Source organism: Oryzias melastigma, linkage group LG19, assembly GCF_002922805.2.
Source record: "Oryzias melastigma strain HK-1 linkage group LG19, ASM292280v2, whole genome shotgun sequence".
In the NCBI taxonomy this organism is placed as follows: domain Eukaryota; kingdom Metazoa; phylum Chordata; class Actinopteri; order Beloniformes; family Adrianichthyidae; genus Oryzias; species Oryzias melastigma.
Genome location: NC_050530.1, coordinates 18,790,267 through 18,812,428, shown reverse-complemented (window position 1 = coordinate 18,812,428; position 22,162 = coordinate 18,790,267). Strand labels below are relative to the sequence as shown.

Below are 22,162 nucleotides of genomic sequence, written 5' to 3'. Positions count from 1 at the left end.
AAACCTGGCTGTATTTACCGCCCCCGATGTTACATTTATGACCAGGTGATAATTTCTACTTGATTGTAAAGTATGAAGTGCACCAGTCAAAGCCTGATTGAAGCTTCAATTTAATAACAATTTTTGTAAAAGCTGAAAAATTAAAACAATGTTTTGAAATGACAATATTTCACAATCACTAAATGAACACTTACTGGCCTTTAAGTGACCTTTTTACGTCTTTCAGAGTGTGCCAAAATTTCACTTCATTGATGTTTTCGTTGTTTAATTAGAATTTGTTAGATCTACAAACCAGTCTGTGGGTTCATTTGTTCAGTTGTAATCTTTGTAGTATTTTTCTTCATGTCTTGCTTCTCAATTTTCAAAAATAAATGATGTTTTGTTATAAAACTGACAGTTTTCATAATTTTTACTTCTTATTGCACCTTTGAGGGAAACTTTCACCCCACAATTTATTCAAGCAATCAACACAAAATTTCACACACAACTCCAATGTAAGTTTTCAAGAACAACCATGTTTATTTTGTTGACCTTTGACCTCGGGAAGAAGCCGCCATCTTGAAGACAAAAAAAAAATAAGTGTAAATTTAAGAAAGTGTCTCTTCACACGCCTCTTGCTGGACTTTTCCTTGGCCGTACCGACTGGAGGAGAGGTTGGATTAGGGCTAAACCAGAAGTCTGCAACATTTAACGCTAAAAGAATCGTTTGGTCCAGTTTCTTATTGACCAGAACCAAACGAGAGCCACAAAGTTCCACTTTCTGTTCAGAAAAATACGCTTTATTTATGCTTTGTGGCCATTAAACCATCTTTAATGAGACTCCACTTTAGGTGTTCATAAAGTGCTATTTTTTTATTTATAACAATTTTAAATTATATCACTTTAACAGAAGCAAAAGTTAATTTCAAAATAAAATACACCGTGTTCAATAAAATGAGATTATGTAATAAGAATTTTTGCTTTCAGCTTCTTCTAATAGATTCAACTTTTTTGTGATAACTTTGCTCTCTTATCTAATGTGCTAAAAATCTAAACATATAGTAGATAACATTAACTACAGCAATATGACCAAAACTAAATACTCCGGAGACTCCGGTTGCAGACCTCTAGGCTAAATCATCAAATGGTTCCTGAGTGCGGCTGTGTCTGCAGCTCACCGCTCCTCCAGGGGATGGATCAAATGAGGAGAACAGAATTCAAGTACCTTGGAGCGTGACACCTGACGGGACTTTAACTTTAAATATGTGCGAGGAATGTCCATCTTTGCTACACGTATACCATCTCTCTTTGAATGGCTGGCTCAATTCAAGCAAAACAAAATGACATGATGTGAACATATTAGAAATGTGGGCGGAGTAAAACAAAAAAAAATCCAGTTGCCAAGGAAACCCTAAATTTTACTTCTGCAGATTTTTGTAAAACATACATAGACCTGCTCGTCAACCCCAGGCGGCCAAAACATACAAGGGTTGCTATGGAGATAACACATAATCAGAAAGTGTTTTTTTTTTTTCTTTTTAATGAAGCGGGCTAAATAAAACACAGACCACCAACACTAGAGTCACAGGTGAAAATAAAAACACTTTATTATTAATCAATAAAAACAATTCTTGATTGCCAACAAATACCTTAAAACAGGAACTACATCCAAATTCAAAGCATAGGAGGAGACTTGTTATGGACACTCGACGGACTGCATGAAATCATAGACATGAAAATATTTACATAACAGGACAGACAAAAGGAAAGTGCACTAAATAGTAGCAGTACTTCTTAATTGGCTTTGCACTGAGTTACACTGAAGTGAATGTTAACCAGAGTTTCATGCCTGAATATCACATTTAATGAAGACATTTCTCCTTTCAAAGACAGTTTTTTTCTTTTTTTGGACATCTTGGATTTGCAAGTTCTGTTCAGCTTCTAAATATTCTAGACTATCTGAGCTGCAAGGAGACTTAAAAAAAAAGGTGATGACATAAACACACTCACCGACTGACTTCATTCAAATAGACAAGTAATAGCACTTCTACTTTAAGAACGTTCCTCGTTGGATCTTAAAACCCTAAAAGGGACGCTAATAAGATTATTAAATGAAGGCATTCAAAGTGGCCCAACACTCACGCACACACACAGTCACTTCTCATGTTCTCATAACTTATCGTGTTTAAAAATGTGGCTCACTTTATCAACACACCTCAGAAAAGAAAAGCAAATGCAGGACCTCTAATATTCAAGACAAAAGCTTCATCAGTTTGAAAGTGTCTAAAGCTGGCAAATCCAGTTATGTTCAGGAGTTTACACACCCTGGATGAATAAAGTTTCTACTTTCATATAAATATTAGGTCACATGAAAAGTGTAATCAGAGTAAACGGAGCCCATCTGCATCCTTGGAGCATGCTTTTAGCCTCAAACTTCATCTGCTCATGCCGGGAATTTACTATGTACATTTTTCATAGAATTGAGAAAATTACAGCAGGAAGTATTTCTAGAGTTCCATTTGACAAAATTCAGACAATACTCCAGAAATAACCGAAGGCGTAAAACTGTTGCTTTCTGGCACTGCTTTGTCCAAAACAGCCGGGATTGTTGGAAGGAAAAGTTCATTCAACTTTAATGCCGGCATCTGTGCGACTTCCCTTCAGTCTCAAAGCACAAAGACATAAACAGAACTTTTCGCTTTATCAATACAGTACATTTGACTTTAACCACAGTGAGTGATGTCATTTTTTTCTTTTTAAAGATTCAAGTCAAATTTTAACTATTTCTTCCAGGGTGTGAAAACTTGTGAGCATATCATCTTTGACCAAAGTATTTCAAAGAATAACCTGCATCAAACTGAACTCTCCTCTTTAAATTAGACTCCCAATAACAAACTAACATATCAGTTATAGCTGAATTCCATGTAAATAATAAAGACCTCTGTGGAGCGCTGGGCTCATCACAGCACGTTCAAATATTCTTGTGATTACAGGCTCTGTGCAAGTTTTTTATTTCCTCTTCAAATCAACAGAAAAAGGTGCATTCTTGTACATAAAGCTGATGTGGCTAGACCCATAACCTTGTTTTACTACAGATTATAAAAAGTTAATAAGAACCTCCCAAAGGCAGTTCCCATATTTAAACCTGCAGCAAAGGGAAAGCAACAGACACGGCAGAATGCATACAGCCAAGCCTCTCAAAGACAAATTACAGTGCTATGTATAATTTATAAGGAAGTTGATACATTTTGCAATGCAGTGCGCCTCCTCTCGAAAACCTCTCCCAGTTTGCCTTGAGGGACTCCACCTTCTGGCCTCTTTTAGCAGCGGCCAGCAACCGTCAGCCTCCGACTCCTTTCATTCAACTTCCCCATTCATCTAAGGTCTTTAAACTTGGACGCTGCCAATAAACCGACTCAAAAACCAGCACAAAATAAGAGTGCAGTAGCGTTTGATCCTTTAGAATGGACAGAGATCATGTGCACCATACAACCTTTGGTTAGTATGGGTGTTAATGGCATTCTAAAATGATGGACCTCCTTTAGCCTTTGGTATTGAAACTCTCACAACTGCAGGTGCTGTTCTTTGACTCCATGTTTGCAACTTAAAGCTTCAGCGACTGTGAAAAATCACCGAGCGTCTTCACGGTGGGCTGAGATCCGACAGTCCTTTAAACCTCCAGTGCATAGGTGCTACAGCCATCGTCCATTCACCTCCACTTCTCCACCTCCGACCCTTCTCTTTACCCTCAGAATGGTGCAAAAGGATCAACAGCATTTTTTTTCTCCTAAATAGCTCATTTTAAGTCCTTTTTATATCTCCCTTCTAAATAATGAAACATTGTTACTCAAACAAAGAGCTAGTTCTGCTTCAAAATTGTTTCCAGGAAAAAAACTGCAGAACAGAGTGAAAAGAGAAAACTAAAGCAGGAGGAGTAGTCAACGCCATGTTCCTACTCACCAGAATATTCTTAAAGGAACAAAAGGACATCTCTCTTGCATCTGCTGAAGTCTTACCGATTTAGCAAAGTGATCGAATAAACGGCAGTTCGTCCCGCCTCACTTTTTTTTGTCCTTCTGTTTTTTCTCGGGCTTACGGTTCTGCTCTGCGGCGGTCACGCTGCGGGGCATGATCAGCACGCTGCCGTCAGCACTGTACTGCAGGGAGTACTGGCTGGGAGGATAGGGCCGGCCCTCCTCGTCCCGCAGCTGACTGAACACCTCCTGGTACAGGCTTTGCATCTTGTGTTTCATCTGCCGGATGGAGCGGATGAACTCCATCTTCTCTTTCAGCAGGCGGGCCTTGTCGCGCCTCAGGTCTTGGACGCCCTGCTCCAGGCTGATGATGGCATCCAGCTTGCGCTTGCGACAGTTCTGGGCGGCCATCTTGTTCTTGCCGCGTCTGCGGATGTCGCGGATGAGGGCGAGCTGGGCTTCGTTCAGATGGTGCTTGGCCAGAAGCTCGTTGAATTCATCAACTGGAAGGTTGATGATCTTCTCATTGGAGAAGGGGATTTTCATGGTCCGGGCTCTGCGCTCGTCGCGGCTGGAGTGCTTGTCCAGTAGGTCCTGAGGAGGCTGAAGCTTGGAGCTGTGTTTGTCGCGGATGGTCTTCTTTCCTGCTGTCAAAGGGAGCTCCGGGTGCTCAGAGAATGGAGAAGAGAGCGGTAGGTTGTACGTATGATTGTGGCTGATGCTGTCCAGTTGGGGAAGGCCGTGGAACTGGGAGAGGTCCTGGTAGCTCATGCGACACAGCTTGCTATACTCAGACTGGTACCCCCCGACAGCACCCTCCTCCGTCTCTGCGGTGGCCACCTCGGAGTCGGTGCTGTAGCCAACGGCTCCTTCCTCTGAAAAGGTGGCAGAAGTTGAAGATGAAGAAGCCGCAGAGGAGCAGGATGTCTCAGAGCTGCTTGGAGATGCAGGGCTGTGGCTGGAGTCCAGGGAAAGACCAGAATCAGAGTCAAGTTCGTCTTCCAGCTGCGATGCTTGAGCCTGGCTGAAGCCCTCCTCCATGGCGAGGTCCAGAAGGCTGATTTCATCAAGCATAGACTCCTCCAGCAAGGTGGCGAATGGATCAGGTAGGGTGGGTGTAGATGTGACGTTGCTGCTTGAGCCGTTTATGGGCGGTGGAAGGAAAATCCCGGTCAGATTGGTGGCTCCAAAAGTGGAGTTGATGTTGGAGGAGTTGCTGGAGGAAAGTCTGGGCATGCTGGCTCTGGGTGGAGGGATGCTCGTAGATTCCAGCTGTGTGTTGAAGATCTGGGGAAAGTCCTGGCTGCAGCTGGGGATGGAGGCCTGGTGAAGGCTGACGTCTTCGTTGATGGGGGTGGAGCGGGTGGCAAGCCCAAAGTTTGCAACAGTGTTCGATTCTGTAGTCCCATTTGGTGCACTGGCACCGCTGAAGTTAGTCTGTAGATCGGTGTTGTTAACCTCCATCGCCTTTGGAAAACAAGGAAACATTAGAAAACAACGCAAGTCTAAAATAGTAAAAGATTATGAGATAGAAATTTACTTTTTCTAAACTGTCTATATAAGATTGTACAAACTAAAGCAAAAGTGACTTTTCTGATCAATTTATTCAGTTCTGTCACAAAGAAAAGAAAAAGAAATCCAACCTGCAGCTCCATGATGGCCATGATGTCTTGCCATTGCTGCTCCAGGTCTAACTGCGGCTCGGCTCCGGGCAGCTGAGACCCCAGGGGCAAGCTTTGAGATGTGGAAGGAGCTTCTTCATTGGAAACAGATATTTCTTGGGTAACACCCGGGGCTGGAAACTGGGGAAAAAATGAAAAAGTCAGAAAACATTTTCTGAGTCTTCATCAATTTTCAAATGTGATCATTTCACCTCAGCTTCTTCTCCAAAAGGAAAAGTGGCCTCCAGAAGCCTCAAGCACTCTTGCAATGACAGTGAAGTCTGTGAGCCAATGGCTGGCAGCTAGTATTAGAAACAGAAAGTACAAGAAGACTTTTTTTAAAGAAGCGTTTTTGCTTTTTCTCTTTCAATCTTCCATAAACACACAGAGAAACTCATCATCTTGATAACAATCTGCTGTTTCAGCTGCAACTAAAACATTCAGCTCACATTCAAACTTTAGAGAAAAACAGCTAAAATCAATTTAAAGACTTTATATAAAGCCATGAATATCTGAACCAAACTTGTAATTAAAATGTAAAGACACCCAACTTTGTGTTTATCTTTAAGAGTTTCATATAAAAAATGAAATACAATAAAAAACAGATGGTTTGTGAGTCTGAGATTCCACAAACTATGTTAATCATCAAGTTAATGAAATTTTAATAAAGGAAAATATCTTACGTCAGGTTTTTAGCATTCTAGTTTTAACCAAACCCTTGTTTTTCAAATTCAAACGTAAAATATCTTTAAGCCTTCCAGGTCAAAACAGGTTATATATTGTAAGAAGGTCAGATAGAGCAGGAAAAGCTAGGTATTACCTCACACTTTTCAACCATAATGTAAGCTGATGACTTTCGAACATCAGATCAGGCCTTTCTAGGAAATCTCTCAAACGGAAAACTTTTACCTCCAATAACAATCAGATGATGCAACATCTCAAAAATGTTGGCAACAGATCAAAGATGCAACATGCCCTGAAGTGCAAATCACTCGGCACGAAAACATTTTAAAGATCACACACAAAAAATAATAAAGTGAAATAAAAAAACATTACATTTTAGAAATGAAAACAAAACTCAAGAGCTTGGATTTAATTTTAAAAAATAGAAATTCCTACAGTGTTCCTGAAGTTTAAACAACATAAAATCAACAATGTCTCATAAAAACATCTCGGAAATCAAAAGTAAGTTCCAGAAATGTCGGTTATATCAGTTTCTTTTGTTTCACTTTGATTTCTGGGAATTACTTTTGATTTCCAAAATATGTTTATGGAAACTGTAAAAGGTGCTTTGGGGCACTGTAGGAAACTTTTTTTTTTATTGAATTCAAATCAAATCTGGGCTTTTCTTTGGCCAATTCCTGGGTTTATTTTAAGATCTAGTGGCACTGATGCAGGAAGTGCTAAACTGAATACTTTTAGACCAGAGTTTTGATTTTTTTGTTTTTTTAATTGAGATGTACTGACAGGTCCTGCTGTGCAGACAATAAAAATAGAAGACTGACTCCACTCTTTGGACCCTACCACCACATTTCTTTTTTGATTACAATAAGTCTCTCGCTGGACAACTAAAACAGCTATTCCACAAGTGAAAAAAGCAGTATTGAATTATTTTCAACAGTAATTTAAATCTTAAATCTGAATGTTGATTGCTGAAAAGTTATGAAGGTTTCACCCTAAGTTTCTTTAAATGCTGAAGTCTGTTAACACACCATTCAAATGTACTTTAGCTTAACTTACATGTACAAATATGTAACTGCACCTGGTGAACTGAGCTCCTAATCAGATTCACAGAGGTGAAAGAAAAGGAAATCCTGCACATCTTCGCAGACAAATAAATGAGATAACTCCAAGATTTCAAGTCAATAAAGAAAAATTAACTTCTCGTTTCAACAGTGCAGCTTGAGGAAAATGTACTTTTTCTTCTGCATGATACAAATCAACCCTTAATCCGAACAAAACTAAAGGAAGATTTTAAACAAACCTGCTCTGGAATACTCTCTCCCGTCTCCCCATCCACGGGCGGAGAACCCTGTAAGTTTATGCCATTCCTCCAGCTCTCCTGTTCCTCACTCCTGTCTTTGCTTTCCAGCAGGCCGGGCTTCTCCTCGCTCTCCTTCTGACGATTGCTGTAGTTGAACACTTCTCTTCCTGCACCAAGGTCAATGTCCTGCCGCCATAAGATGTCAATCAAGTCAATGTCCTGGAAAACATGAGGTTACCATTAACATATGGCCTTTTACACAAACTGTTCAACTCATAAGTTTCTGCACTGATAATAAAACTGAATAAAGCGTAAAACCATTAAATTGATGCCTGAAAATATTTTCCTTTTTATGACAGCATGTAAAGTCTAAATTAGAGCTTTGGGCTGTTTATTACCACTTTTCTTTCATTGCAGTGGGAGGAGGCGGATCATGTAACACAAATCAGATGATGCAACTTTGGTACAGTGATAATCATGTGATAAGGAAAAACTTCGCCATTGTGAGTCCATCAGGAAAGTTCAACTCATTAAGACAAACGGCAAAAATCAAAAAATGATCCCCGTTTTAAAGCAACTTTTAAAATTTGCAGTTAAAAGTTGACCAGTAAAAGGAATGTTTTCACCAACTCGATTGGTTGGTTAAAAATATTTAATGCTAATAAAAAACTGGTTTGAAGACCAAAAATATTCCTCTATAATTCAGTTTTAACATAGTTTAGGTAAAGTCTTTGAATATCATGTATCAAACGAATGTGTGGATTTGCATTTAGAATTGTACTAAATTAATAAACCCGCCTGGTTTGTTGAAGACTCAAGTTACTGAGTAAGTTTATATCTCAAAATTTTACACCATTTCTTTGCAGGATTTTCCCCAACAGTACACAAATCCATGAACATGTGTTGGCATGCACAGTGCTACCTCTTTGGTAAGGTCATCATTGCCATTCGCGTTGCCCTGCTCCTGATTGCCCTCTGGGGCCACGGCTCCCAGACTGCTGTCCGCTGCATTCAAGTTGTATGTGGATTCAGGGGCTGCAGCTCCTCCTCTCATGGCCGGGGTCGAGTCGATGTTGTTAATGTCCTCTAGGCCGGCCCCATTGTCCAGGGTTATGCTGGGGCTGGACTGGCTGCTGGTGGACACCACTGTCTCGGTCTCTCGATGCACTAGCCAGGTGTTGAGTTCTGTGCTGGGGACAGAGAGGCGGTCCAGCTGGCGCACCTGGTTTAGCAGCCGTCGAGTCGTGAAGAAATGGTCGAGGTCCACACTCTTTGGATGGATCCCATAGCCGTCCAGGGTGTTGCGCAGGTTGTGAAACTGTGTCTGTGTGTAAGCTGAGCTAGGCCCCAGGATGATCTCCCTTAGTGGGGGCAACTGATTACTTAAATAAGTGTCAACGTCCACCCTCACCCCAATGAGACTCAAAAGGATGGTGAACTGAATCAGGCCCTCTGTGAAGTACTTTTTCAGGTAAAGCATTTCTTTTCAAAGGAACAAAAAATGAAAGTAAAAAAATAAAAACAAAAACTGGACCAATTCTGCTTGCTCAATGACTCTGTGCTAATACAAGGATAGCAAAAAAGATACATGAACATAGACGTGGGAAGAAGTGGGGGGCAAGGTGTTTAAAATAAAAAAAAAGGTTATTTATGCCTAAAAGGTGTTCGAATCCAAGCTGAGGTTTCCACTTCTTAGAATCATGTCTCTGTGGGTTGTTCTTCAAAAGACTTTCATCTTTTCACTCCTGTAAAAAGTGGAAAATTGTATTTTAATGCATTACTACAGATCACACCAGCTTGCAACACAACCATCACATTGCTTTGTCGTACGTACCCACAAATCTACTGAGAACATTTTACAGGAGAAAACATGACTTGCTAGCCAAATGCAACCACTTCATCCTCCCAAGACTGGAAAAGTGATGTTGGTTCGCATCGCTTAACGCTTTTTCATTCTCGAATATTCAAGCAGACAGTGATGGAGCCGGGAGTTTAGGCATAACCCCACCCTTGACCGAGCAACTACTTCTAGCGGATCCCGCTGAAGGTGAATGGGAGTCAAGAAAGCTCACTGGACTAGCTCACGCACGAACCAACGGCAGCGTTAGGTGACGGGCAGGGTTCCTCCCTCCTCCCGCACAGCTGCGCCTACCTTTGTCCTTATGACGATAGCTGTTAGCAACCTTATCTTTTGCGGGCCGGCTATCGCTATTATAAAACTATAACCAAGGTATAACGTCTCTTCGATAAGATGTGTCTTAGCGTGATATAGTTAGCCCACTTCTAAGTTTATCCCCCTCAAAGTGACAGGTGCATCTGCTAATATTTACTATTTTACTTCCGCTACAGCTGCAATCACACAATCTCCTTAGCAACAAGTGGTGAAAAGATGAGTGACAGATGGAAAAACCAACCACGGGGCGAGTTGGTAAATACGACATATGACTCCAGTTCTGCCTGGCCAATAGGAACAGAGAGTGGGCGTTGCTTAAAGAAAAATGCTTCATTGGAAGTCCAACAGTAAAACTGTGCTAGCTTTGCAGGCTAAATTACTGTCAACTACCTAAAAATACTTTTAAGATAGTGACTTAAAATGGAAAAAGGAAACAACTGCTTCACATTAGAATACAGTTTCACTCGTGTGTCTCTACGTTAGCATTTCTCACGAAACACCAGCTACTTATTCGGACCACTAAATAATAATAATAAAATGTTCTTAATACAGTACTTACCCATCGAAAATGTGAGACTGGATTTTCATACCAGAACGTTCACAATCAGTTAAGACTGGTAGATAAGTCCAGATTTATTAGAGGTTCCCCAGTGAGCCCGATATACCACTCCAGCCTTCCCTTACTGAATGGCCTACCATGACTTGCAAAATTGCTAGCTGGCCAGGCTAACTTAGCAGCACCGCTTGACACCAAAACACGCGCGCCCACAGAGCATGCGTAGAACATTCTAGTGTAAGCTTTAATCAGCCGACGGAAAATCCCCCCACTGGTAATAACAACAGCTGTCAGGACAAGCAAAGTCACAGTTTTATAATATACATGTGAATTTACACTGCATAGCATTCATGATTGAAAAAATAACAAAAAAGACACAATTTTATGAATATTTAAATGTGTATTCCAGTCAAAATAAGTGGGCTATAGAAGAGGATGCTGAATTGTCTGTTTTTCTATTAAAAAAAAAAATATATATATATTTTTTAACACCAGCATTAAACTTGATTTCGAAAATTTTAATAGAATTTTAGGTGTAAAGACAATAAAACCTCTTAAAAATGTGAAGAAAACAGCTCTAAAAATACATGTTTAATTTTTTCACATTTTAATATTTATGGTTATATAGAGTGGAAAGTGACTCAAAGGATCTACAGCTGTAAAACAAAATCATAATCAATGAAGGCTTGAAATGTGAAGAAGTTGTATTTTTGTTAATGTAAGTAATCAGTCAACGGTTAGCAAAATGTAATTTATTGAAGTCCCCTACAAGTATACTTAGTTTATAATAAAAAGTAAGTCAGTACACTTGAAGTTTCCTTTTTATATACCATCAATATAATGTAAACAGAAAATATTCCAATTCAGTCTTAAGAAGTATTTAGTTGCTTCCTACACTGCAAGTACATGGTATACTTGATATACTTATACTCAAGTATAATAAATAAAATAAACTTCAAGTGTACTACTTTTTGCTAAAGGAAGAAACTTTGTTTCCATTAATGATTCAGTCATAAACCCACAAAAATGATAATTAAAAAACATTTTTTATTTGCCCTTTCAATCATGATAATTTCTTTTATTATTTGTAGAGTTAATCATATATTAACTCCCATCAAATTGACTGGTCTGTTGTGGTATCTCTTTGAAATGTCGGCTTCAATCTGCAAAGACAATAAACAGACAAAAAAATGACAAAAAGGACTTAACATAATTGACATGTCAAAAGTGTATCATCATATGAAATACTTTTTTGGACAGATGTTAATATTCTCAGTGTTGATGCTTTAATGCAGCCCTCTCATTTGGAAAGTACCAACACCAAAAGTAATCCAATACCAGTTTCTGGAGTTCCCGGGTGCGCAGTGCCAGCAGGTCAACACGAGGTTCAAGTCTGGACTGTTCCTCTAAGGCTTCCTGCCTCCTCTCAACCATCGTGGAAGCTTTAAGCACCAGAATGTCTGCCTGCTTCAGCTTCTGTCGCAGCATGTCTGACACACGCTCAACATACCTAAATATGTCAAACAAAGAACTTTTTGGGTCAAAATAAAAACAAAAGAGTTCAGCAAAAACACAGAAGAATCTTTAAAGAACAGATAAGCATTCACATGTACTTTCCCTTTGGAATGATTTACTTAGACCATGCTTGGGGTGTCAACAGAGTACAAAAATGAAACAGAAATTATGAAAAAAGAAAAATGAAAGTGATGCAAAAGCTTTTTTTCTTTACATTTTATAATAAAGAACGCAGTTTTAATGACTTTCAAAACACAGGATGGAGTCATATTATGTTTGACTGTCAGAGTGTGTCTGTTATGAATAGGTGGATGGAGACAGTAAACATCCGATTGTGGTTACTATGACAACAGTTGGTTGAATCAAGCTGCTACTCATGTCTGGCAAGAACAACAATACACTGCCACGCAGTGAAATAAATGGATTTGATATTTTTTTTCATGATAAAAAAGTTTAGTATTATTTCACATCAAAAATTAAAAAAGAGACATTTATTCAATTGTATTAAGGGTTCTTTCACAACTTATTACTGACCAGAATACATCTTAATCCTTTCAACTAAACACAATTGTAATTTAGAATTTTAATGTCTATATAAAATTAAAGATGCTCTAATATTTTAAATTACACTTAAAAAAATTGAATATAAAAAAAATGATAAGATTTAAGTCTCTGTGAGGTGCAAAATAACTGCTATGTTCCACACTGTTATTTAAGACTTAACCTTACTCGTTAAGTAAAAAGTTTCCCCTGAAAATAGAAAGACTTTTTAAAATATATATTGCTGTTTGTTGCTTTTTTACCTGGTTTATACAAATGAACAGAAGTTAATTTCCAAGCTTTATTTTTGAATATGAATGCTTAACTAAATCAACATCTGGTATAAATTCTCCCATTTTAAGTTGAGAGAAAAAGGATAAAAAATTCTTGTTGTATATAGATCTGTACATTAAGATCTGGCTTAAATGAAATCATTGTTTTTTTTAAGTTGCTGTAAACTAAAACACTGTTTGAACATGGCATTGCGTACCGTGGGGAGGCCTGAATCATGAAGAGGTGCTGCATCCGGAGAGAGGTGAGTCGGCCGAGGAGGTCCTGCACCTCAGAGAGCATCTCCTGGACGTGTTGGCGGGTCTGGTTTTGGATGACAGAGGGCGCCAACTGGAACTGACTCATCGCCACCACATCGCCTTCCTCCCCCATCTCAACAATGCGCTGAGTTAGGAACGCCTCCAGCTGCAACAGCAATCAGAACAAGTTAACTAGTTGGTGATGAACTGTTTAACAATTATTCGTAGATCCATGCAAGCTATAAGCACTCTTGTATGTGCTTCAATTATTATTTTTTATTACTATTCATGCCCAATAATCTAAAAATGTTAATAAAAAATGCAGGATTCAAGCTAATTCAGATTTAGGAAAGCTTCTTGGAGAAGAGGTGAAACATCTCCAATAGAGGATAAATCCACCCCAATCTATTTTTTTCCTTTTTACCAACTACTTTAACTTAAAATATTTTCTGTTTTTCACCTCATTTATGCTGCAGACTTTTTTTAATCTGATGTGGAGCGTGTGAAGATGAATTACTTTAGACAAAACCTTCCAGTTCCTCCTCACAAGCTGCAAACAGAGTACAGTCTGTCAGTCCAAAGTGCTGCAGCAACATCTGACGTCTGTCCTAAAGGACCGGTTTCTCTATAGCCATCAGCAAACCAGCAATGTTCGCAAACATGCTGATAATCCAGACCGCCATTTCTTATTTTAATGAGACACTGCACATTTTGATTTTCAGGTTTAATTAGGGCCTTCTTCCAAACACCAGCCACACTATGTGTCTTTAGAATAGCTATAGAACAATCTAATCTTTGCCTTCATTTGCTACCAACTCTCCAAGGATCTATTTCCTTCTGTAACCCCTTTATAGAGCTGCTTCTGTCGTGAACAAAATCAAATCACAGCTGCTCCTGTTCTATAAGTCAGGCAGGCTGCTGTTTGTTTCCCTATGTTTGGTCTTTTACCTTTACTTTAAAATCGTATCAAGTTTTTTTTTCAAAAAGATCATATAAAGAAATGGACAAGCTTTATTAAATCCGGTTACAGTGGCTACAAGAAACTGCCTTTATGGTATGTAAGAGCCATTACCTCAGTTAAGACTGAATCAGGTTATGGATCTCGTTAGAGGTGAATGTTTGAAGCTTCCTCATCTAAAAATTTTTTTTTTTTTTTCTAGGAGTGAGGCAGATTTAAAGTCTAATTCTACTCCTATCTCCTTTATTCTCTTTCCACTCGCTCCAGATGATGCACTTTATAAAAACACTAAATTACACAAAAAAATTGCAAAATTAGCTTATAAAACAATACTGGCAACTTGATTTTTTTTCTTGTAAATTAAAGCGATGCTGTGATCACGTTATTTCTTTTCTTAAAATAACTACAAAACATACTGGATACATGACATTAGATATTAAAAAACGATAATTCTTTAACATACCTGTATGTTTTTAAATGGAATAGTCTTCAGACTAATTCAATTTAAAAATTGTGTTTTGAACATGTTTTTGTGGATTTTTCTGATGATGGAAGAAATATTTAAAGTAAGTTAGCTTAAAATTTCCTTTCTGAGGTTCTTCATGCCAATGGTTCCACCCATAACTTCTTTATAATTTCTAATGAACTCATGCCGCTCTGCAGAAATGATGTCCGAGAAATCATGACAAGCTTTTAGATTTGGGCTAAAAACGTCACAATCATAATAAAATGGACAATTAGGAACACTTTAACCATAGATCAAAAGATGATTGGAGTGGGACTTTTACACTAACAGGTAGCCTCTTTTTATAACTTAACTTGTAATACTAAAACATTTTTTCTCTATTCTGATTATTTAATGCTGAAGCATTTGCATTTTAATTTTTTGCTGCTATATGCTTAAGTCAATAATTTGCCCTGACGTTAAAATGCTCATTTGTTTTTTGTAACTTGTTGCATTGATTGCCTGCAGGCCTTCACTTGTATAACTCAATGCTTGGTCACAGAGGCAATGAGCGAGGTGAGGTGATTCGCATAGATCTGGGCGCCCGTTACCTCCATCAGCTCGTCAATAAACTGACTGCGTGACTGAGAGTTTTCCAGGACACCGAGCGCATCCTCCCCCCTCGCCACACCCTCTGGACCTAAAAGATGACACGCCCATTACTTGAGTCCAGACTGTGGGATGTATGGAACAGAATGCTGCTTGGATATATAGTACTGGTTCTTCCATAGACGTACAGTCTGTCCCTGCGTCAACTATTTCAATTTCAAGGGGAGCTGCTTCAGAGTCCCCCCAGTCGATGGCGCCTCCTGCTGGGTCCTGATGAGGGAGACAGAAGGGGGGGTGGTCAATTGATGCTTTTATCACAGACATCAAAGCGGACAGAAAATAGATTTCACTCGGGTAGTATTTTTTAAAAACATAAGAAATAAAAAATGACTTTTATAATTTTAATTTTGCTTCTTTTGATTTGATAAAAGAGTAGAGAAAATATTTAAAGGAGGAAAACATCAGCTAAGAATTAAATAAAATATATATATTTTTAAAAATGATCCAGTGAAAACTAGTAACTTTGAATGGCATTAATTGCACTGAAAGGGGCTAAAAATATATGTTACCTTTCAATGTTACTTAATTTTACCCCACAATGCTCAGTTTTTCAGATACTATTTGTAACATTAAACAAACAAACAAAAGGCAATAATCAGAAGAATGAGCATCAGTGTGGTGACTCTCGTTCTAATATTTTTACTGGTTGAATAGAAAAAATGCTGAACTTTCATTTTTTTGTTTATTGTATTGAATAAATGATCACACTTACCTCTGCTGCCGGCTCCAGACTGATTCCCCAGTCAACCCCATCCTCAACGGTGATGCCAACATCCACACCCGAGTTACCCTCTGCTGTCCCAAAGCTGCCCCAGTCAATCTACGGCAGATTTTAAAAACAGGGTGAGAACATGTGGCTCATAAAAACACATCAACCTTCTATACAACACCTAGTCATAAATAATGATGAGTGCATGAGAAAAGCCCATTTTCAACCTTTTTCTAACCACGATTATGTGAAATATACTTTATAAAAATTAAATTAGAGAAAACTAAAGACATGCCACAGAATTTATAAATAATGTGACGTGTAAAGCTGGGTAAAAAAACTGAAAATTAATCAATTTTGAATCCTAACTTGAAAAAAAAATACATTGATTTATATATATTTTTTTTTTAAATCCGTACATTTATTTTTTTATATGGAAAACATCTTTCAGCTAGTTACTAATACAATCACTAGACATTTTATTAATAAAACTCCAGTTTTCCTCTCTTTAAATCACCAAAAAATTGGAAAAAAAAGTTCTTTTTAACAAAAGAAAATAAACTGAATGAGGAACTTGATCTCTAGTTGGGTTTTTAAAATGTCGTGATGCTTTAGAGAAACTAACCGCATCCTCTGAGAGGCTTTCAGGACACGGTTCCTCCACCACTGGCCTTTCCACGGACGAGGGCGCTTTCCCGGTTCTCCACTCATAAAACGTTGCGTTCCCTCTCTTTATTGTGAAGGTCAGCAAAGGCAGGACGGGTTCAGACCTACGCAACAAGAGATGTCATGAGACCAAGCACACCACCACTGTTCAGATTATTTCAATACTATAATTAATTGAACTAACCAGTAGAAATTAATACTTAACCTTGTAGAACAGAACAGCTGCATGGAAGGTACTTAGTGTGTATTTGGAATTGATTAAGTTATGAATAGTGTAATTTCCCACTCACCAGTCACACAAAAAATTTGTGAAGGCAGCGTAAAGCTTAATCGTTTCCTCTAACTTTGCTGCATCTTTGCCAACTTCCTCCAGAACTGCTGGTAAGTCCTTCACCAGAGCTTGAAGCTCTCGTGCTACACTGTCGCCCTGTCGACAGAAATATAACCAAGAAACCATCTAAACAAAAGGACCAATCTGACTGTTTCACCTTCTGTCAGCAAGGATCTCAGACTTACGGAGATGCCGTACTGTTTGCAGGCGGCGTAGTAGCGCTCCCTCAGTTCTGCTGCAGAGCTCTGGCACTCCACCTCCCTCCTGCTGAGCTCCTGCTGCAGCTGCTGAGCTTTAGCCAGCTGCTTCTTCAGAGCGGGACCTTCATAACTCACGTTACGAATCAGTAGGCTGGCCACCTCCGCTGGGAACGCACAAACACAGATTATCAGTAGTTCTCCTATTTTCTCTCTCCTGGACATTTAAATTCTGTCCAATTACTGCAATCATTTTAGCTCAAGCTGACTTTAAAGTTTTAAATATTACATTGCTTATTTCTGGATCACACTCACCCAAATAAACATTGTCTGCTTCATAAAGGGACACAATTTCCTGCCAATCCTGAAACAACAAAAAGATTCACCCAAAGAATTTTCACACAAAAAACTATTTTTGAAGAAAAGAAGATTTTAGCTTGTGTGACTCCTCCCACCTTCATCCTCTGAGATGAGTATCGACCAAAGATGTTCTTTGATGAAGCCTCAGTTCCTTTTAGGATCTCAACGATCCTCAAGCAGTGAAAGTAGTGAATGTCTGCAAATGAAACCAACAAAACAACAAGACAAAGAGCTTTAAAATACATGAAAACATTTATTTGGAAAAAATGAAAAAATATATAGGGAACTTTAATTGATACCTCATGAATGTAAACATGACTGTTAGAATAAATCAGAGGTTTCATTTCTATAGAAGTTTTGAAAAATATTAAAGAGATTCTCATTATTTTCTTCTTGTTTGTTACATGTAGAAAATAATAAAATTAAAAAAACACCAAAAATGTCTATGAACAATAAATCTAAACATGAAAAAAATAACCAAAGAAACTTCATAAATAAAATATCTAAATTTCCTAATAAAAGTGTTTATTTCACAAATCCCACTATACAGCAGAAAATAATAAAAGGAACAGCTACAAACCTGTTTTTTCCCAGAAAAATAAAATTATTTTAGCTTAACTTTAACAATCTACACTACAACACTGCTAAAAAAAAATGAGTTCTGACTGAAAACCTGGAAACTTGTGTTTGCAAATCCATGTTTAATACGGAGATTCCCTTTCTGTTTCATCAAGTACACAAAACTATGTTTATTTTATAAAATCATTCATGGTATGTCATCCCCTCCACTCAACCAGTTTGTTAAAATAAGATCCATCTCCCAAAGAGTGACTCGAGGGTCCGTTCGACAGGACTGTATAGTTCCTTAGTCAGAGCGCCTTCTCCGTAACAGCAGCTCAAGAGTGGAACTCTGTCCCTCACGCAATCAGAGAACTCACCACATACACTCTGTTTAAAAAGCACTTAAAACACTGGCTTATATCACAACAAACATGTCTACATTGAATTGTTTTAATTGCCTGCCACTCCCTGTCCATTCTATGCCACCTTTGAGTCTTTTATAATAGTTTTAATGTTTCTTACTGTGTGCATTTTATTATTGTTATATGTATTTTATATGTATTTTAACTGATTTTCTAACCTTTATTTTGTGTGTATTTCTTTATTTTTTACTTGCGTACTTAACTGATGTTTTAAGATTTTTAGGTTGACAATTTTTAACACCTGTCCAGGGACTACGGATGAAAAATAGCTTTTTGGCTAACTCTGGCGCATTGCAGCGATGCTATTGATGTGCACTGTCCCTGTGAAATAAACTAATAAATAAATAAAATAAAATAAATAAATAAATAAAGTAGATTTAATGACAGCAGGTAAAAAATGAATGGTAACAAAAAACGATAAAAATGGTTAGAACTGTTAAAATTAGTTTAATAATTTATAATAGACTTAGCTTCCAATATTTCTGAAATGTAGGGAAATCTTTTCCAAATAGTGGCAGTCATGGTCATCATCCCAAGCAGACCCATTTACAAAATGTAGAATTTCACAGTAAATTCAACAAAAAACTACTAAATGAACAAGAAATAACATTAATAAATACTTCTAAAATATTTTTTTAGAGAAAATGTTTGCTAACATTTAGGAAGAGTTTGTAAAAAATAAAAAAGTCAAAATTTCTTCTCCAGATCAATTAATTATAATAATGTATTTTTATGCTTTTATGCATTAAGAGTAAACATTAGCCAAATTAGCACTTTGTTGATATCATGACAGGATTTTTGCTTCATTTAGGTAAGTACAGATCCATTCTATATGAATTCAAAAGAAGAAAAAACTTCTTTTAAGAAGTCGCTTAACCATTGTTTCTGTAAACAACATTCCTGACAGAAGCCGCATCTGCCCAACAGAAAAAAAGGGTTTTATTATTTATAAAGAGACAAAGATGGAGCTGAGATCCAAGAACATGAAAACAATGTTCTTTTCTTTCGTAACAGCAGGTTAATTACCCTGCTGCTCTAAGAAGATGTGATGTAATACAGTAGTTAAAACCTTTAAACTTACCTAACCCCCTCCTTTGACTTTTTTTTTTTTTTTTTGATGCTTTCTGATCACCTTCTGATCTATTTAAAAAATGTACCCAGTTATCTTTTAATTATAATTATGCCACTTTTAGCAAAAAACAGAAAATGAGTTCCTTTCTAAGATATTGTTTCTGCAGAGCAGCAGGTGTTCATTAGAAATTTGCCTCTGAGTTCTGGATAGGACCGTTGGAATGGAGTAGAGCTGCTCCTACTTCCTGACTCACCTCTGTTTACACACTCTCCTGCTAGCTTATAGCCCCTCAAACCCCCAACCTAACTCCACAGGTGCAACAAAAATGGCAAGCAATATTTGAGCTATGCAGCTCTACAGTTTTGATCCAGAAGCCAGATCGGAGGAGGAAAACAAAGATGTTCATGGATCTATTTGTCTAGAGTGAATGCATCAGAATTGAGCGGAGCAAGGAGCTTGTGGCTTGCCGTAGTAGCATTTACATCACACTTACAAGCTTCTTCCAACCATATTTTAGCACCTGCTCCTGATTCACAATGATTTGCATAAAGAAATACTCAGAAATGCAATTTTAAGTTTAATTTTCTTCATAAATATGTCCTCAATCATGAGAAAAATTACACAAGAACATGTTAAAAATACATTTATTGTGGTGGATCTTTTAAGTGTTTGCCAGAGTTAGAAAAGGGTAGATACATGTTTCTAATATTTCCTAAGATCCCTCCTTAAATAGCTTCTCACATACTGGGCTTATGGTTTTAAACTGTACATACATGATCCAGAGAGCAGCTGCTTGATCTCCTCGTTCTCTGGCATGTCTTGCATGGCAGCATTGATCTTCTCTCTGATGGTTTTCACTGCATTCTGCCATTTCACACTGCAGTGTCGCCGGTCGAGCAGCCAATCTGCAACCATAAAGGATAATTTGATTCCCTGAAGAGGCACTGAGAGACGCTTGTAGCAAAGTAACACTGGTTCAAGAGCAGAACATGTTAGAATGGTGTGGAACATTTAAACACCATCTTCCTTCTGTCTTACCCAACAGCTTGTTGGTTTGTATGTCGATGGGAAGATTTTGAATGTTCTGAAAAGAAAGAAAAAAGGCAGAACTTAGTCAGTATTTTACCTTTTCTTACTTTAAAAGAACTGCCAAATTCAGAAAGAACAGCAACTATATCAATATTGGCAACAGGCACTTAAACCTCACATAGTATTCTCATTTAAAGGAGTTAAAACGTTGTTTCTTAAATGTTTATCTTCAACAACTAGTGAAGTCAGTACAGTTAATGCTAGCTCCGGGGCTAATTTTTTCCACCACCAAGTCAGAAAACGTCCCTTTAAACTCACCTCCATCCTTCCTTTATCTATTCAAACCAACAGTTCCTCCGCGTTTTAACCGCTGCATTGGTTTAACAATATCAATACTACTGTTTTTAGCTGTGGCACTCCAGATTTTACGGTTTGTGACAGCACAGATATCTCTGTGTGTTTATGACACGTTAGGAGAATTACAACCAATGACAAGAAGTAATGTTAGGGAGGGAACTGAGTCTGACCAATCAGGTTCGACTATACTACATCATGCAGCTGATTGGAGAATTGAGGATTTAATGCAGTGACTAGACAGCGCCAATAGAGGGCGACATAACTCAAAACAAAAATTCTATAGACTTCAATAATTAGGCTTCCTTCAGTTGCATCCCTCTTTTTTCTTAGTTTTTGTCTTATATGTCTAAACTCCCCGGTTATTGCAACCAAGCAAACAACAAGTTCTTTTTATATTACTGTTTAGTCATGTTTACAAAAAAGATAAATAATCAGTGTTTTTTTTTACTTAATACAATATTAAACATGCATTTTTTATTTTAAACTTTAAGTGATATAAAATTAATTTTGTAGTCTGTTGGGTTTTGATTAACAATATATGTTTTCTTTTGTTTGATTTTTGTAAAATAAATGCCTAATTACAGTCATATCCGTTGTTTTATGCATTTATGCTGCTTTGTCATTGTCATTTTGTTCATTTTTATAAATAGGTAAACTGTTAAAGTCATAGTTTGATTTCATATGCCTTGCAAGACAAAAAAAGACAAATTAGTTGCCTAAATAAGTACATAGTTTTTTGAATTACTTCTATTTTTGCTTTGATTTTGGGTTGCAAAGATGCATGTACATTTTTAATATAATCTTGCAGTTGGTTGTTAAAAAAATTTGATACAAAATTTTGGTGCAAAAAAAAAAAAAAAAGAAAAAAAAAACTTTAAGAGGGCCCATAATTATCTGAGAAATATTGTACATTTTACATTTCATAAGCACATTTTCACAGTAAAAATTGCTGACAAAACTATTATGTTAAAGTATATAATTTGTACAATTTGAATTGAAGTTTCTATTAATTTTTTAAAGTTTTCTCATGTAAAAATCTCTCCTACCTGTTTCATATTATAGCTGTACTTTACAGTATTTTTTAGGATCTTCTCGTGTACTAAGGCAGCTTTTACAGTACAGAGAGTTTTCATAGACTGTAATAATATGTATTGCAGCAGCAACAGCAGAGTGTTTCAAAGCCAAGTGGCCTCATTTCAGTTCATTTGAATAGGAGACCAAACTTGCAAACAACCGTCCAATCACAGTCTCTGATTTTGCAAAAGCTCATGCAAAACAGCTGCATTTCCTTCTGTTAACGACATCTTTAATCCCCTGCTAAGCAGGAAACTTAAAAACAAAGGTGGCTTTATCCTGCAGCCACATCCACAAAGATGATAACACTTGATGTTAAAGAATAAATTGATAAAAATTGCCATTTATGACAGCGTGCTTTAATCTTGGTGTCCTTACAGTCACATGGTGCGTCGCTTGC

At 37.6% G+C, this 22,162-nt stretch overlaps 2 protein-coding genes across 4 annotated transcripts; both read right to left on the bottom strand.

Moving 5' to 3' along the window:
- Positions 1-1,561: 1,561 nt before the first annotated feature.
- nfe2l1b (nuclear factor, erythroid 2-like 1b) lies at positions 1,562-10,562 on the bottom strand. 3 transcript variants are annotated; one of them, XM_024285014.2, is made up of 6 exons: positions 10,331-10,562; positions 8,521-9,343; positions 7,599-7,784; positions 5,827-5,916; positions 5,597-5,755; positions 1,562-5,420 (listed from the first exon to the last, which is right to left on the bottom strand). In XM_024285014.2, exons 2-6 carry the CDS (start codon positions 9,076-9,078, stop codon positions 4,038-4,040), a joined length of 2,376 nt encoding a protein of 791 aa, XP_024140782.1. In that variant the 5' UTR covers positions 9,079-9,343; positions 10,331-10,562; the 3' UTR covers positions 1,562-4,037. The 3 variants fall into 3 exon arrangements, with proteins under 3 accessions (XP_024140782.1, XP_024140780.1, XP_024140781.1); XM_024285012.2 differs by having other exon boundaries at positions 7,599-7,817; positions 10,331-10,557; XM_024285013.2 differs by lacking the exon at positions 10,331-10,562 and adding an exon at positions 9,433-9,970 and having other exon boundaries at positions 7,599-7,817.
- A 792-nt stretch (positions 10,563-11,354) lies between these two features.
- Positions 11,355-20,825, bottom strand: cdk5rap3 (CDK5 regulatory subunit associated protein 3). Its single transcript, XM_024285738.2, has 14 exons — positions 20,650-20,825; positions 20,341-20,386; positions 20,076-20,207; positions 17,343-17,443; positions 17,203-17,251; positions 16,876-17,054; positions 16,650-16,786; positions 16,319-16,463; positions 15,697-15,804; positions 15,113-15,194; positions 14,927-15,015; positions 12,873-13,078; positions 11,666-11,837; positions 11,355-11,490 (listed from the first exon to the last, which is right to left on the bottom strand). The coding sequence occupies exons 1-14, from the start codon at positions 20,653-20,655 to the stop codon at positions 11,425-11,427; spliced, it is 1,518 nt and encodes a 505-aa protein (XP_024141506.1). The 5' UTR covers positions 20,656-20,825; the 3' UTR covers positions 11,355-11,424.
- Positions 20,826-22,162: the final 1,337 nt, after the last annotated feature.